Here is a 17,693-nt window from a genome sequence, read left to right as displayed (position 1 = left end):
TGGAAAGGAGCATAACAGGGTGGAACAGAGTATAACAGGGTGGAACACCAGTGTTAACATGCAGGTTCAGTGGATGAGCCTTTTGTCATTGTCCTGCATGGTTTGCCATTGATAATGTGTGGAACTGCACCTATAACATATTGTTTCAAAACAATAAAAAATCCAAATTTCCTTTGGGGGAGGGACACAAAAAAATATCTATATGGTTCCTCATCATAATCAATCATGGGGGCAAAACAAAACAATTCTCTCTTCAGATGGCTAGAGAAATATTTACAAATTAGAGAGGACAGACATAATAAATTAAATTTTTAATTATTTATATTTGATTAAAAATAAAGATTATATAATTCATTTGAATTAACTAGATTAACAAACAAATACAAAAGTCATCACAAGAAGGAACAGTAATGGACATTGATGCCCTTTGTGGTGTTTTGGCTACATCAACTTACTAGATTAACAAACAAAAGAAAAAGAAAAGCAAAAAGGCAGGGGAAAAGAACTTTAAACTCTAAAGAACCATCTCAGCATAGGATGGTATACTATATAAATAACCTATACATTAAATACTAATTTTTCTATTAGAATTTCCACCCTGTTAGGTTTATAGACCTAACAGGGTGGAACCTAACAGGGTGGAAAATTCTGAGCAAAGTTAGCCATAGCTCTTTGAGTGATCAACATTTAGCTAGCTAAACTTCTACAAATTAACAGAACTTTTATAACTATGTCAGATTTGTTTTTGAATTTTTTTGATAGGACAAACATTCTTCATAACAAAGCCTAACAGGGTGGAACTTTAAGGGTGGGACAAGCAGGATAACATCTCAAAAACTAAAAAAAAAATTTAGGAGTGAGAGTTAAAGCTTACCTCAGTTTGTACAGTTAAATTCCAGCAGGTAAAAGAAATTAAATAACTTCTTGAAAATGGACTCAATGAAATTTCAGTCGGATTTGGAAGGCAAAAAAGTACATCCTAACAGGGTGGAAGATGACTTCAGGGACGCAGTAATTTAAGAAAATTTTAAGAAAAAGACCTATATTTTCACATGATTTATATGTATGATTAGATGCAATTTAGCCTAGTCTATAACATAATTAAAAAATATTTGGAGGTTTTGGTTATTTCATGGTTTATATTTTTTGCAGAAGTTGATTACTGTGCACTGAGGACATGATATAATTGAATGCATACATCAATTAAAATGGTGTAAAATACAAAATAGTATTTTAAATGTCTATTATCTCTGTTTAAATTGTAAAGAATACTTAAATCTACAATTTAAGTCATTTATTATAAATATGTGACTCATTTTAGAGAAAATATGAGTATATAAATCATTGGGACAGGAAAAGTCACCGCATACCAGGAATGACCCAGGCCCTACTTGCTTTGCTTGTATATAAGGGAAAATAAACACCGATAGCCTCTAATAATAGGCTAGCATGTGTTAGATAATGTAGCCTAGTTTAAAATTGGCTCAAATCATACGGAGTTGGTGTTTTCCAAAGTTTTGTTCCCATCACACATGGTCTCCTGTTTTTGGGGGTCTCATGTGACAAATAGATCCACCCTCATGAGGGGCTTCACTCACGCACATTGTTGCAATACAGTAGGTCCACGTACTTCCATGGGTTGGAGACGTAACATGTCTAAACTGCCCACTGACCGGACCTGCTATTTAACAGGTGTAACAGCAAGTGCAGCAAAGTCGTCTTTAGACAGATCCAGGACTGGAGTATGCGCTCAATCTGGGGTTTAATCGCCTTGGTGGCCACAGCCACTTTTTACTTGTATCTGCTGTCTGCGTTCCTGCCGCCGGGTCCTCGTGCCGTCCGCGTTCACGACGGTGAACCTGAACACACAGTCCATGACGATGAGCCGGAGGAAAAAATACTCAGGTAGAATAATAGGCTATCTCACGTATCTCATAGGCTATCTCTGTTTGCCTTATTTTGTGTGCAGTCCCCACTTCTACTAGCTGAATGAATTCTGTTAAATTCTCTATTGTGTCAAATGGTAGGCTAATTGATTGATTGTGTCTGTGTTTTAACTCACAACTGAATGTTAACATCTTTAATTTGTTTCCATAGCTTGCATATGGAATAACAAATAACAAATGCTGATAATAACAATGTCAAAATACTAAATGATTTTGGTAGGCTAGTACGAAAAACCTCACCTGAGTAGGTGTAGCCTAGGCCTATCATAGCTTACAATAATGTACACCGAAAATGTGGTGATGCTTCTAAACCTATTAATTATTGAATAATAAATTGCTATTTTTTTAGTCGGATCCTTTCGATCAATGGTTGAACTGGTTCACCTTTTGTGAAAGGAATCTGCTTGAAATGTGACTCAGTACTGAGTCATGTTCATTTACGAATCTTTTGTGAATCACAAGTGCAGTCTAAACCTTTTACTGTCTGTGGTCTAAACGATTATCTCATGATTCGGACTCGATCGTTCAAATTTCGAAAAGAGAATTTAATTTGTATAAAATATTGTTTTTATTTTGAAGTAACCCCTCACAATTGGGACAGATTGTTATTAACTATTTCTTACTAATTATTAAAACGCATTGTGTTATTTCTTATTGACATTAACATTATTAATGCAATGATTAATAATATTATTAACATTTCAAACATCTCATTAATCATAACATAGTCATGTTGAGTGGAATCATTCAATCTTACTTGCACATGACAACCCAACATTAAAAATGGTTGGCCTACCCTGTATACAATTTATAGAATAAGTTAACCTTGCAGATGTAGGCCTATTTTTTTGGATTCAGCAACTTTTAAAAATTTTCTGTCATTTATTTAATTATTCAAATACAATATCAAAAAGCACATTATATGTTACATGATTTTTGATTTTACATATTCTAAAATCAGATAACATAGGGTAAGGTTGTTCTGGGTGGTCTTTCCCCAGGTAGAGGGGTATACTGTACACCCCTGAAATGGAGTAATATAGCCCTTTTTATAATTTTGTGCTACTAAATTGTAAAATGATTCCAGTTATTTCCACCAATAAAATATTTTTCACTAATAATATAGATGATGTATTTTTATGTAGCATTAAGTTCACGCTGTTCTTTAGGGAAGCATCTTCCCCTGTACAGTTCAGTTTGTGATGCCCCCTTTCACCTGTGAAGTAAGTATCTCTCTCCCTCTTTCTTTTTTATTAGTTCTCTCTGTCTTTATTCATTTCACATTATACCTTATTTTCCTATGTCTGTTTGACTAAGTATTGGTTTATTCATTTTAATACACCCTCATCTCAGTTCAAAGAGAAGAAGAATAAGAGATAATTAGAGTGACTGAGAGAGAGATGGACATGTAAAAAGAGAGAAGGTTTGGCTGTTATTCTCAGGCAGTGGCAGATATTCCAGAACACGCGGTTTCGGTTTGCCCGGTGCTCGGGACGAGGGTGCCACAGGGTGCCCCGTCTCCGAGAAAGTAGGTGCCCTCGGACAGGGAATAAAACAGGGCGCAGTGGGATGAGTCCCGGGAGGCAAAGAGGTCTATCTGTGCCTCCCCAAACTGGTCCCAAATCAGCTGGACCGTCTGGGGATGGAGTCGCCATTCACCGGAGATTGGACGGACCCGTGACAGCTCGTAGTCTGCCAGGTACCGGTCTCCTGGAATGTAAACGGCACAAAGGGACCTCAGGTGCTTCAGACTCCATAACAGAAGGTGGCGTGCGAGCTGCGACATCCGACGTGAGCGTATACCACCCTGGTGGTTGATATACGCGACCGTAGCGGTGTTGTCCGACCGGACAAGTACGTGTTGACCCCTTGCAGGGCCAGCAGCTCTAGGCAATTGATGTGCATGAGGCGCTGGGGTCCTGTCCAGGAACCCGCGGCTGCATGACCATTGCACATGGCTCCCCAACCCGTGGTAGAGGCATCCGTGGAGACAACGACATGCCTGGAAACTCGCAGAAGAGGGACCCCGGGCCGTAAAAAGCTGAGGTTCGACCACGGGAAGAAGGTCTGGCGGCAAGCCGGAGTCACTGGGACTCTGAGTGAGCCGTGATGCCATGCCCACCTCGGGACTCGATCGCGAAGCCACAGCTGAAGCGGTCTCATATGAAGCAGTCCGAGTGGCGGCGCCGCGGCTGCGGATGCCATATGCCCCAGGAGCCTCTGAAAAAGTTTCAGTGGGACCGCACTCTTGCCCTTGAACTGTCGAAGACAAGTCAGCAGTGAGTGTGCGCGCTCACTCGTGAGCTGCGCGGACATGGCGACCGAGTCTATCTCCATACCGAGAAAAGAGATCCTCTGCGCTGGGCAAAGTTTGCTCTTCTCCCGGTTGACCCGAAGGCCCAGACGGGCTAGGTGCCGGAGCACCAGGTCTCTGTGTTCGCAAACCTGTTCTCGAGAGTGTGCCAGGATCAGCCAATCGTTGAGATAGTTCAGGATGCGAACCCCGTGTTCGCGATGGGGAACAAGGGCTGCCTCGACGATCTTCGTAGGTGACAGAGCTAACCCGAATAGGAGAACCGTGTACTGATATGCTTGGCCCTCGAAAGCAAACCGAAGAAACGGTCTCTGTCGAGGCAAGATGGAGACATGAAAGTACGTATCCTTCAGGTCTATCGCTGCAAACCAATCCTGAGGCCGGACGCTTCCGAAAATGCATTTGGCTGTGAGCATTTTGAACGGCAATCGATGAAGAGTACGGTTCAAAATGCGAAGATCCAGGATCGGTCGTAACCCACCGGTCTTCTTGGGGACAATGAAGTAGGAGCTGTAAAACCCTGACCTCATCTCGGCTGGAGGGACCGTCTCGATTGCACCCTTCACCAGCAGGGTTGCAATCTCTGCTCTCATGACCGGGGCATTGCCACCGACCACAGTGAAGCGAACTCCCCTGAAACGGGGAGGAGACCGTGCGAACTGAATCGCATAGCCGAGTCTGATCGTTCTGATCCGAGCGGGATAGGCCGGGGAGCTCTAATCAAGCTGCCAGGAACTGATCCAGCGGGGTCATACAAACCACAGATGTCCTCCCGGAGGGGCAGCGAGGCGGGGAGACCGGCATGCGCACGGGAGTTACCCCGTGCGGGTGCACAGTCGAGCCCTGTTCCCCAACAGAAGAGACCAGGGAAGGACCAGCGTTCCATGGGGGTCTGTTCTGCCGGGGGCCTGTCGATAGAGGGGGAGGGGAGTGGCGTAGTCGAGGGACGACGCACGCTCCCTTCCGCACCCTCAGAGACAGAGGGGAAAGAGTGGGGCTACACAATGGGGCGTCGAGCACACTCATTCCAGTCTATGTGCTCAGTGATGGTGTCAAGTCTTTCTTTAGCCGCGCCGTCGAGGGGAGAAAAGGTGGGGGAAACTGACGAATGCTCTCGGGAGGTCAAAGGAGCCTTCCAAGTCCTCGTCAGTTCCCCATGCAGCTCGGGGGAAAAAGGAATTGGGGTCGGCTGTGGCCGTGAGGTGGCAGCCTTGCCCAAAAACCAATTATCCATCCGTGAGTGATCGGGGCAGGGCGGAGGGTTCCACTCTAGCCCGATGCTCACGGCGGCCCGAGATAGCATGGCCGTCATCTCGGGATCAGACACGGGCAACGCTGGCGCTCCTGAGGGAGGCAACGCAGCCGCATCCTCACTTCCCGAGGAGTCAAGCCCACCTTGTGATGCTGTGATCGACATCGCATCATCCTCTGGAGCACCGAACGAAACAGACGGTACCTGCGGAGAGGCAGACGTAAGAAGCGTTTCGGTGCTCGCTGGCTCCAACACTGGTGTGGGTGTGGCCCGAGGAACCAGCGTCGGGGGTTTATTCCACACAGTCACCGTGAGATTACCCTGTCCGCGAGTCGAAGAGCTTCTAGAAGAAGAAGCAGAACGAGTAGCGGACACGGGGACTCTCACTTTTGTCAGATCATTGAGTCTGGATCTAAGTGTTGCGATGGTCATATTCCCTCAGAAGGAACATGACTCATCCACGAACGCCGCTGCTGCATGCTGAATGCCCAGACACACAAAGCAGCGATTGTGACCATCAGAAGACGAATTGAATCGACCGCACCCAGAAGAACACGGGCGAACCATCTTTAAAAAGACGTGCCACGTGCAGCTCTTTCAATAGAGTAGAGGAAATTCACTCTTTCAGCGCTGAGGCGACCAGGGAGAAGCGCAAAGTCTGGCAGACCGCTGCTCAGATCGCAGGCAATGCAGAATCTCGCTGGGTACCGCCGTCACACCAACACTGAAGAGGACGCTCGTCTCGAAGAGTTGTACTCAGTGAAAATGGCTTGTGTAGTGAAGAAGTCTCTTGGCTCCGAAGCGAAAACATACTGCGGTTGCGTTCACTTCCTCCTTTTATACCCACTAGGTGGGAGGGAGATACGCTATGCAAATTCCGCAGACCCAAGGCATTTCATTCCATTGGCTCATTTTTAAATACTCGAAGAGGATTGGCTTTCTTTGCGAAACCCCCATTCTCCGTCATTCCGACTTAACTCTCAGAGTGACTACGAAAGGGAACTAAAGAGCCTCATCACTGGTCAGTTCTTATTAATTGCGAATGGGTCTCAGATATTTACAATTTTAAAAAATTTACACAATTAACAATTAACACCGCATCCATTTTTTTTCCTGCCATACTTTGGCTAGCGTTTAGGCCTCCCAAGGGAACTCGCGCTGCGTCAATTGACGCTAAGGGAATATCCAACGCCACCATAGCGACTAGGACAAGAGCACCTGGGACCCTGGTGTAGAGTTCAAGTTCAAAGAGCGCTTTTTTTGTATTTAGTCTTATGATTAAATTATCCCCTATGCCGTCCTCTTTACTGTTGCTTAGTGATGTTTGCGCTCTTTAGCTATGGCAGTTAACTCTTTACTTCCGGCTGCCGTTGCCGTCCTATCAACAGCTGTTGCTTAAAGTCCCTAATGTGTGAAGGGTTGCTGCAGCTTGACCAGTGGATGATTACGCTTTAAACATGATGATGATGATGTGGTTCTGACTGGGTTAGTGGGTAATACTAGTGGGTAATTCGGGGAAGAGATAGCTCGCAAACGTCTCTTCCACTTTTGGCATTTCCCCATAACTGTGCTCTCTTTATATTTAGATATAGAGGAATAACTGGGTGTTTGTGTAATACACTATACTAAACCAGTTTCTCCCACAATCTCGACACCTCTGTGTGTAGATCAGGGAAAAAATTGTGTTGAAGTTGTGACCGTGACGTTAGGAAGCGTTCGTCCAGTTTACTTTTGAAACAAACGTCCTGTTTATCTGCTGGCCAGTCAATACTCAGTCTTTCAACCGCTCTTGTCACAACCTCAACCAGCTCTTCAAATGCATGAGACTGAGGTGGCGAATCCTCAGAATCTCTTGCATCGACACTGACAACGTCTAGTTCCAAAGAACTAGATAGATGCAGTCTGTGCCTCAATAGGGGTGGAAGAAACCCCAGTGCATGCTCCCAAACTCTGAGCAAAGGCACTGGATCTATCAGGTGAAGACAGAGATAAGGCTGGGCCGTCTCTAACCCCGCTGATAGATCCATTTGCGAACCCCATGTCTGTGATCGCCGCTGTGGCTCGGCAGCAGTGGGACCAGAGCCCTGGGGAACGTCAGCCTGAGCATCCTCGCTAAAGAACACTAACTCCCAATTTTACTCTGAGATTTTCCCATGGTGATTACACTGTCTGTGGTGTTCTTTTGGCGCAGCTAAGAAATCTATTGGATGTCTCCGATAGAAAAACAATAAAATAAAATAATAATAATGTAATAACAAAACAAAAAAAAATACATGAAAATTCAACTTTGTATTAAACTATTATTTAAAATTATCTATTACCTTGTCGGCTTTGAATGAAACTCAACATGAGCAGTCTTATCTCAGGATTGGGGCCTGGCAGAGGGCATGATGTGACAGTTATAAGATCAGACAACTGCCTTCTGGAGTGTCTTGAAATCCCCTGAATTTGCTGAGATGTGCAATGCCAATAAGGAGGGAAAGAAAGAGATATCGGGAGGGTTCATAATGCAACATGTATGTTTGGTATGACTAGCTAAAATAAAGTGTATTATAAATAAAAGGAGAGGCGAGGTCTCAAAAGCACCATGATTTAATGTCATTTTCTGAAGTCATTCAGATATTTAGATGACAAAAACAGAGGGAAAGGACAACTGAGTTCGATATCGAGTAATGGATCTGCTGTATGTCCACCATCATCACATAGTGACCTTTTCATAGTGTCTTGTGACCCACACATTCATTTCTTGATTAGCTCACTCTTCTTTACCCTGGGAGAATCTCCGCTGATGAGATTGAGATGGAGTTTGTAACATGTTGTTTAGCAGTGATGGCATAGACAGCTGAGCCAGTGAAAGCCCCAGTGGTGTAAATAGCTGTTTGAGTCTTTGGGTGGGGAATTTCCATGGTTATCAGAGAAGGGATATTTTATGCCTCATTAAAGCTATATAAAAATAAGCTGTTTTTAAGACTGTATTTTAATTTGTTGAACAGGGCAGGGCTTTTAAAAGTAGAGTTTAAATTTGTTTTGATCTTTTTTGTGTGTTTTTGTCCTGTTTACCAGTACAAATATCTACACATTTCTTAATCAAATAAACATACATTTTCTTGAGAAATAATGAAATAATATCATTTAATCTCTATAAACTCTATAAAATATAAACTCTCTCTCTCTCTCTCTCTCTCTCTCTCTCTCTCTATATATATATATATATATATATATATATTCCAAATTGAGTTTATAGCTAAAAACAAGAAAGAAAAATATCTGCCAGTGGGGTAAGAAAAATAAACTTTAATAGGAAAAAATGTTTATAGACTGACTCACGAAACAAGACAAAATTACTGAGTAAGAACATGTTTGCAGTGTTATTGAAGCTGTGTTGTTTATTGTCTGGTCTGTCTCCTACATTGAAGGCTCTCATATTGTTGTTCTGATGAGTCTGCGCTCAGCATGGAGCATATCACATGTTTATATTCGTCACTACTTGGTACGCATGTGAAATTGAAACCCCTGCTTTGGCACATGGGTGGGGAATACTACCTCATTGCGTCCCCAAAATACCCCCCGGACAGCAGTAGAGAGCTTAGATTTCTCACGACTGCACAAGATGTGATTCGTGCACTGGCAAAAGCCCATTGACCACCTCATGAGAACTTCAGCCTGTGGGACATCCACATTTATTGATGATTATGTAAGGTGTGTTTGAAGACTTTTAAAACATGTTGGTCCTCAAGTACAGCCAACCCTGTACATACACACACACACACACACACACACAAGCACATTTCCACAGCTGAGAGGCTATTTACAGTTGGTGTGTCACATTTCAGTCTTTCTGTCTTATCTTGATGACATGCTAGTGTCAGGACTCAGGAGTCTTCAACCTTTTTCAGGCCAAGAACCCTCAAGTCTGTTTTCTACTGTACAGTTTTTTTAAAAGAGTTCCATAATGTATTTATATACAGTGATTTATTATGATGCTTACAAAGTATTACAATAATCATATTGGTATAATGATATATCCTAATCATATATTTTTAAGTTGTACATAATTTTTATGTGTGAGGAACAATGAAGTGTAGAAATGGATTATTTACTTGTACTCATGATGCCCCCAACCTTTAGGCCTATGTCTTTATTTCTTCTATGTAACCTAAAAGAAGATGTCTAATTTTTTTTTGTTACATTTAACCCCTAATGTTCCCACTCAAAAATCAGAAAATCAGACACAAGTCTCACCAGAGGGCGACAGTGAGGTTTTCAGAGCATTAGGTTGTGTAGACCTTATTTACAGCAGCGCCATCAGGAATGAAAGCATAAAAAACGAAGTGATTATTAAAATTATAAGTGATCTAGGAGCTTATACAGCTTTTTACAGCGGCTCCCATTGACAACACGATAACTCGCTTTCATACCTCTCATGGTATTGCTCTGAATAAGGTCAATTACAAAGCCCATAACATAAAGGGACATGGTGAAGGAAAAAAAAAATAGGAGATGGGAGGAAAAATTATTTGCAAATGATTTTGCGTTATCGCGCAAATGTGTTGAGTTCACCCGAGAAACTTTGCGTTTGCTTGCAAAATGTTTGTGCTCTTGCAATTTTTCTCAGGGGAATGAAAACATTGCGTTGAGAATGCAAAGGCATTGACAAAATTTCATATCACCATATCCTTTTATGGGCTCCGTAGCCTACCTAATAGCCTACCTAAAGCCCACAGTATCACATGAATCCATTAAAGAGCCCCTATCATGGATTTTTGAAAATGACTGTTCATATGGTGTGGAATATAGCTCTAAGGGAATGAAAACATCCTACAACGATTTATTTCTGAAAGTGCACCGTATATAAAGTTATTGTCTTTCAAAAGTGAGTCGACTCTGAGTCTATGAAATGAATTGTTTTTGAAACAAGTCATTAGCTGTTACATCGTGACGTAGATACATATTGGCCACGCCCAGTTACTGCGCACGCAGACGGAAGTGTAAACTTGAAGTCTACACATTCAAATACTTCATCATAGCATCATGTCGAGAAGACACTGTGTTCTACAATGCAAATATAGTTCAGCCACTTTGTTTTCATTTACGAGGGACGAGCATGTGAAGAATCGGTGGTTAGAGTTCATATTTGCAACGATACCACAACAATATAGCCCGATTGTGTTTAATTACGAATCGTTCAAAAACATAAATTAATTCAAATGTGGTTTCGCAAGCGGTTGTTCCTGAAGGAGGGCTCAGTAACTTACTTACCCAGTGTATATGGATCAGCTTCCTCCTATGAATCACAACCTGTAAGTATTATTAATAATTGTTGCTTTTATGGGTTTTGAACGGTTTTGTAGCGTCGGGCGCGAGGAGGGAAGGCGCAATAAGTATGTGTGTGCATGTGTGTGTGTGTGTGTGTAAGTTACGCTCAGCACAGCGTAATTGACAGGTCTATGTCAATTTTGTTTTTAAATATGTGAAATATTTGTTGCTGTTATTGGAGTTGTCATAAAGAATAGAGCGTCTTGTAGTACTGCAGTGCTTTATCAATATGTTTATGCGTTATGCTAACAAACAATAACTGACTGGGTCTGTCATCTGACCAATCACCGCCGATTAGCGTCACGCAAAGGAGTGGTTTGGAAAAATGAGTTGTTGTACGAATCATTTGGGAGTCGGTGAGCAAATCAGTTAAAAATAAATCCATATTATTAGACAAATAAAGTGTTTTTTATCCTTGTATGCATGTTAAACTGTTTTTGGGAACTCCTAAAACAAAAATAGGAACATTTCAAATGCTATGATAGGGGCTCTTTAATTATAATCCTTTTCATGCTATTGTATATCAGTCTCCTTAGTGCTGGTTTCTATAAGGGTTGATAGGAAAAGTAAGGTCATGGCCCCTATCCAATCTGTTAGAAATGAAAAGAGAAAAAAAAGTTGTTTTACTGATCCCACAGTGTCTTATAATTTCTCCAGGTTGAAGTTCCCATCTGATCTGGAGGAGTTGAGGGAACTAGCCGAGCTGCTACAGTTCTATAAGACAGAACACACTGGCTATGTGTTCATTCTCTTCTGCAGTGCCTACCTCTACAAGCAGTCCTTTGCCATTCCAGGATCATCTTTTTTGGTTGGTAACAGAGGTCTACTCTGTGACACTATTTGTAGACTTACTTGAACCACCTCAGTAGACTGAACTAAAAGATTTATTACCAATTATTATTATTATTATTATTATTCAACAACATACAATCTTTCTTGTCATGTCTAGAACATGCTGGCGGGGGCATTATTCGGGCCATGGCATGGAATCCTTATTGCCTGCACTTTGACAACTGTGGGTTCCACAAACTGCTACCTGCTGTCCCGTACATTTGGAAAACGCCACATCATCAGGATATTCCCCGAGAAGGTGGCAATGCTGCAGAGAATGGTGGGTCACCTCAGGTTGTTTAGAGGGATTTTCCTTTAAAGGGATACTCCACTTTTTTGGAAATAGGCTCATTTTACAACTCCCCCAGAGTTAGACATTTGGGTTTTACCGTTTTCGAATCCATTCAGCCGATTTCTGGTCTCATTGACTACCATAGTATAGACCCCTTTTGCGCCGACGTCACAGTTACGTCACGGCGCTAGCTGGAGGCAAAACAAAGTGAAAACTGGAGGCGGCCAATGCAAACCAGCACAGATTCGGCTACATAATAAGGAGCTTAAATTACTTTTATTATTTTTAAATGTCATTTTATTGTGGTGTTTGGTGCAAGTATCAATGAAAAATTAATATGCTGTGTCTGGATTTTTTTATTTCTAGAAAATATTCACATTATTAAAATCGCACCGTAATGACACTCTTTACATTGTCGTCTTCTCTGCCCTGGCTCGGCAGAACTGTGGATCGTACACACACGTCTTGTACAGGACCATTCAGCACATAGTTATAGGCATGTAAAAAGATTTGTATGCCCTCAGTTTCTCTTTACGATCGGTTTCTCTATAAGGTAGGTGTAGAAGTCAGGCCACTCAACCGAGGTAACGTAACGTTATCCTGTCAGATCGTCCATGCATTGAGTGAGCGTGTAGGCGGCTACGGGTCGGCCAATCTGGTTATGTCCGTTAAAAATAACTTTTGGAAATAACAATCACGGTCCTGGACAATGAGTGACCTTACACATCAAGATACAATCTGATTTTCTCCAGTCATTGTTAAAAAACAAGCTAGTAAAACTTGCTAACTAGCGTTAGTGAAGCGATCAGAGGGATGTTTCTGCCTCCACTTAAGCTCCGCCCACAAAAAAACGTCACCATGTTTACCAACTGTAAAAGGGTCTATATATTTTTTCCTACTATGGAAGTCAATGAGACCAGAAACTGTCTGGTTACTGATATCCTTCTAAAAATCATCTGAATGGATTCGAAAACTGTAAAACTCAATTGTTTAACTCTGGGGGAGTTGAAAAATAAGCCTAATTCCAAAAAAAGTGGAGTATCCCTTTAATTAATATTCTAAAAATAGTCAGCGAGTGTATTTGTGACTGCATTTTGTTTGTTTATACTTTGCATGTGATATAGCTCAAACAATAGCACAGTGTTAGCGGTAACACTTTAGAATACTGTTTCTTACTTACTGCCTAACTAATAAGGAATTACTGAATAACTAATAGGTAATTCTTTATAAACACTTAAGTCACTACTGTTAACTACTAAGGAAGATGTGTTAACTAATCAGTATATAATTGAATTGTATAATAATGTTAAGTATCAGTTAGTTAATCAATAAATAATTAATTCTGTCATACCCCCTGATTAGTTCACACAATTATAAAATTCCATTACATACTTATTAGTTAACACATCTTCCTTAGTATTTAACAGTAGTGACTTAAGTGTTTATAAAGAATTGCCTATTAGTTCTTCAGTAATTCTGGTAAGACTTTACAATAAGGTTCATTTATTAAACATTAGTTAATGTATTAACTAACATGAACTAACCATGAGCAATGCCTTTGTTACTGTACTTGTTAATCTTTATTAACATTAGTTAATACAAATCCAGCTGTTCATTGTTTGTTCATGTTAGTTCACAGTGCATTAACTAATGTTAACAAGATTTTAATGAAGTATTAGTAAATGTTGAAATTAACATTAACAAAGATTAACAAATGCTGAAGAAGTATTATTCATTCTTAGTTAATGTTAACTAATGTAATTAACTAATGAACCTTATTGTAAAGTGTTACCGTAATTTCTTATTATTTATGCAGTCACTACTGTTAACTACTAAGGAAGATGTGTTAACTAATCAGTATGTTATGGAATTGTATAATTGTGTTAAGTATTTAGTTAATCGATAACTAATTAATTCTGTCATACCTCCTGAAGAAATACTATTTTTAGTCATTAGCCAGTTTTAGCCATTCTTTAGCCCTAATAAGAAAGATAAGTGCAGACATTACCTATAGGATATATTGAGACTCATATATTCACAATCAATGAGACTCCTCTTGAAGACGTTGAGAAGTTCACCTATTTGGGTTCTACAATGACTCAATATGCAACACTTAATCTCAAATTGGGTATCAGACTTTGTAAAGCATGAGTTTGGTGGAATAAGCACCTGCCTGTCCGAACTAGAGCCAGGATGTATGCCAAAGTCTACAAGATGTAGACTTTGGCATACATCCTGAATCCTGGACCGTAGCATCATGGAATCGGGATCAGTGGAGGGCTCAACTTCACAAAGGAAGACAACTAGACCACACCAACAACCTTATAAAGTTTAGGGAAAGACGGTTGAAATTAATCAACATGGACTAATGTGAACTACCCAAGCATTTTCATTCATGACAGATGCATGTCAAGAGAGAAGATAGGGTTGTGTGTATCCTTTTATAGCTTATTAAATACTTGTATAATCCATTAACTATTAATCTAATATTTTACTGAGAGAGTATTCTTCAAAGTACTTTTATAAACTACAAAGTGGGCAATAAGTACTGTATATACCTAGCAAACTAACATTATCACATTGTAGCACAGTTAATAGTATGGTTACAAAAAAAAAGAAAACTTGTAAACTAGGTGTATACTTAAATTTCACTTGACTCTGATCTGTTATTGTTCAAGTATGCTTAAAAGTATACATTTCTAAAATAAAAACTAAGCCAGTTTAATGAAATATTGAAATAGTACACTTGCAAGTATACTGCTAGTACATTGATTTTAGTATACTCTGTACATAGAGCATACTTGGAAAATATACTTATGAACTTATGTTACTTAATAAAATGAAGGTGAAGTATACCTTTTTTTGTAAGGAATACATTGAGTGCAATGTATGTATGTCACTGGAAACAAATATTAATATAAGATATAAGATTTTGAACTTTGGAGGGTTTTTATGTACCTTTCCTACTAAACTATCACAGTCATGTATTCATCAGCTCTCTATAGAAATTTGAAGTTGAAACAATACATGAGCACATGTTGAATCTCCATTTCTTTCTACTAGGTGGAAGAGAACAGGAGCAGTTTGTTCTTCTTCTTGCTCTTTCTGCGGTTCTTTCCCATGACACCAAACTGGTTCTTGAACATCACCTCTCCAATCCTCAACATCCCCATCCCCATATTCTTCTTCTCCATCCTCATTGGTGAGCTTACATTGTATCTACTGTTATAAATTCATGTATAATTCTTCAGACTCTGATTATGAAGTAAAAGTACATCTTCTGATCTTGATCTCATAACCTTTAAATGCTTAATTTCCTCCCAGGTCTAATCCCTTATAACTTCATCTGTGTCCGTACGGGAGCCATCTTGTCTGAGATCCAGTCTTTGGATGACATCTTTTCGTGGGGCACCTTGCTGCAGCTCCTGCTGATCGCATGTGTGGCTCTTCTTCCTGGAGCTCTAATCCGCCGCTACAGTCAGGCCCATTTCAAACTTGACGGCCTGGAACCCAACGGACACCAAAAGGCCTTGAATGATCGCAAGACTAAATGACCCAAAGAAAGACACAGGAGGAGACAGATCAATTTGGGATAGATCATCGCTGTGGAGTTACACCTGTGGATTGGGTTATGAAGGTCCCAATGGAAAGTAGAACTGAAATGGACAGATTATGAGACAGGTTATTCGATTTTTAATGGAAATAAAAGCGCCAAAGAAGAGACTATTAATGTCTTAAAAGAGTACACACTCAGATTGCTGATTTGCTACATACAGGCCACTGGACATTGCCTCATTTTATAGAAATTTGACAGCTTTAAGTTTTTTATAAGATTTAGTTATATTGTCAGGTGTTGTTTAGCGACTATGTTTGTTTCTAGAGTCTAAATATCTAAGTGTCATGCGTTTTGAGTATGTTTACACATTTAACAAAAGAAAACTAAAGATTAGTTACTCCCCTTAAATTATGTGAATGTTATGCTTGAGAAAGAAAAACACAACCCACAAATATGACCCATACTGGGTTCATAACATGAACACTCACGATATCTATTTTTTTGAGTATTAGACATACAAGTTATGTTCCAGGTTTACTCGTACTGTATATAACCCGAGTCGTTTTTTCAGGGTTTTTAAGGCTGAAAGAGTGCGTCTTAAGGCTATTAAAAACCTTTTTTACAATATTTACTATACATTAACCTAGACTAGAGCACCCTACAAGCATGATGTACTTTTATTTACAACTTAGTGCCTTAACAAATATTGACTTGTGCACTGATCTTTACCAGATGGGTAAATCTACTGGAGTTGCACAGTACATTCAGGGATTGTACAGACTGCTTACGGTTTTATTGGCTATATTATTTTGTCATCTATCTGTGCTTGCATACAGTAGCTAAAAAAACAAAACAAACGCACACTACTAATTTTTCATTATCAGCACGTCAACCTTTAAGTTTGATAGTTGTTTCTATGGAGGATATGATATTATTATTTGATTATATTGAAAAAAAAAAAAGAATTTCCATTGCAATATGCAATTTCACAAAGGTCTACTACTGGTGCTACTTGTTTAATCACTGCATTACAGAACCTTTGTTTTCGAAGTCAACTTTGGCTGGAAAAATAAATAAATGTCTTAATGTGTACTGGAGTTTTGAAGGTTTTATGTTTTATAATAAAAGCTGTCGCTAGCTTAAAAGGTACAACTTCTGTTATAACCAAGTTATAACTGCTTGAATAAGTTCAAAACCATTTGAATTCAATAAAAATCATTCATATGAAATGTTAACCTCATTGTAACCTGGTCCAGGTCCAGACTTTTTTAATTTTCAAAATATTTCTAGTTCTACAGAATTCTACACATGCATATTCCATGTGGGCTTATGTAAAAAAAAAAAAAAAAAAAAAAAAGATATAACTGCTGGACAAGAATACTTTGATATTCTATCATGTTGCATAGACATCTGGGTTTTGTTTTAACAATCAGAATCTTTGAGCCATCAATGACACAAATAATCTTAATATAAAGATGAAGAAACGCTTTTTCTTTTTCAAGACTCTTTATTGCTCAAATCCACGAGGAGGGTTCCTGGTCTCCTTCCAGGAAACATAAAAGTGTATTGATGTGTGTTCACTCACATAGTCTTATTGTCCCCCGCCCCGATCTGAAATTAGTTTTATTATTTACATCATTTACATTACATGATGTCATTATAAGAGTTAATCTCAGATCAGCATTAAAAGCCTTATCAAACACCTAAAAGTATATACGGTACAAGTGGTTTATAAAGACATTTTGAACATGGTAGAGCATGAAAAGAAAGACAGCTGCAGAAGTTTTACGGCAAAGATTATGTTTCATGTACACGTTTTCTTTGTAAATGATATGAGAAGAGATGGTCTTGAGACAGCTGAACATCCCTACAGTTTGACACAGCAAATTTTACTACAGAAACACAATTTGAGAGGATCAAATTCAATTGCGTCTAATCATATTATTATTACACTAACATTCAGCAGTAAACTGTAGATTATCCCTATACTAAACCTCACACAAATATGGTGTTAGAATCAAATTCAAAACTGATGTGTTAGATATGACATCCACTGCCCAAAAACACAGATAATAAAACGACAGAGCCATTTGCAACAGAGTAACAAAGACACTGTGTCTTGCTTCTAAATGTGCCTATACTGGTTGAAGAACACTATGATTAAGCTGTATTCTTAGACATTATTT

At 39.8% G+C, this 17,693-nt stretch overlaps 1 protein-coding gene across 2 annotated transcripts; it reads left to right on the top strand.

Annotated features, from left to right (window-relative positions):
• The first annotated feature begins 1,743 nt into the window (after positions 1-1,743).
• tmem41ab (transmembrane protein 41ab) lies at positions 1,744-16,012 on the top strand. 2 transcript variants are annotated; one of them, XM_089132845.1, is made up of 5 exons: positions 1,744-1,895; positions 11,467-11,636; positions 11,778-11,939; positions 15,015-15,153; positions 15,276-16,012. In XM_089132845.1, exons 1-5 carry the CDS (start codon positions 1,745-1,747, stop codon positions 15,503-15,505), a joined length of 852 nt encoding a protein of 283 aa, XP_088988971.1. In that variant the 5' UTR covers position 1,744; the 3' UTR covers positions 15,506-16,012. The 2 variants fall into 2 exon arrangements, with proteins under 2 accessions (XP_088988971.1, XP_039513404.2); XM_039657470.2 differs by having other exon boundaries at positions 1,744-1,905; positions 11,486-11,636.
• The last annotated feature ends 1,681 nt before the right edge of the window (positions 16,013-17,693 follow it).

The sequence above is a fragment of the Pimephales promelas genome, chromosome 6 (assembly GCF_988280905.1).
Source record: "Pimephales promelas chromosome 6, fPimPro1.hap1.1, whole genome shotgun sequence".
Taxonomy (NCBI): Eukaryota; Metazoa; Chordata; class Actinopteri; order Cypriniformes; family Leuciscidae; genus Pimephales; species Pimephales promelas.
The sequence above is the reverse complement of the archived record's forward strand: the minus strand, read 5'-3'. Positions and strand labels throughout refer to the sequence as shown.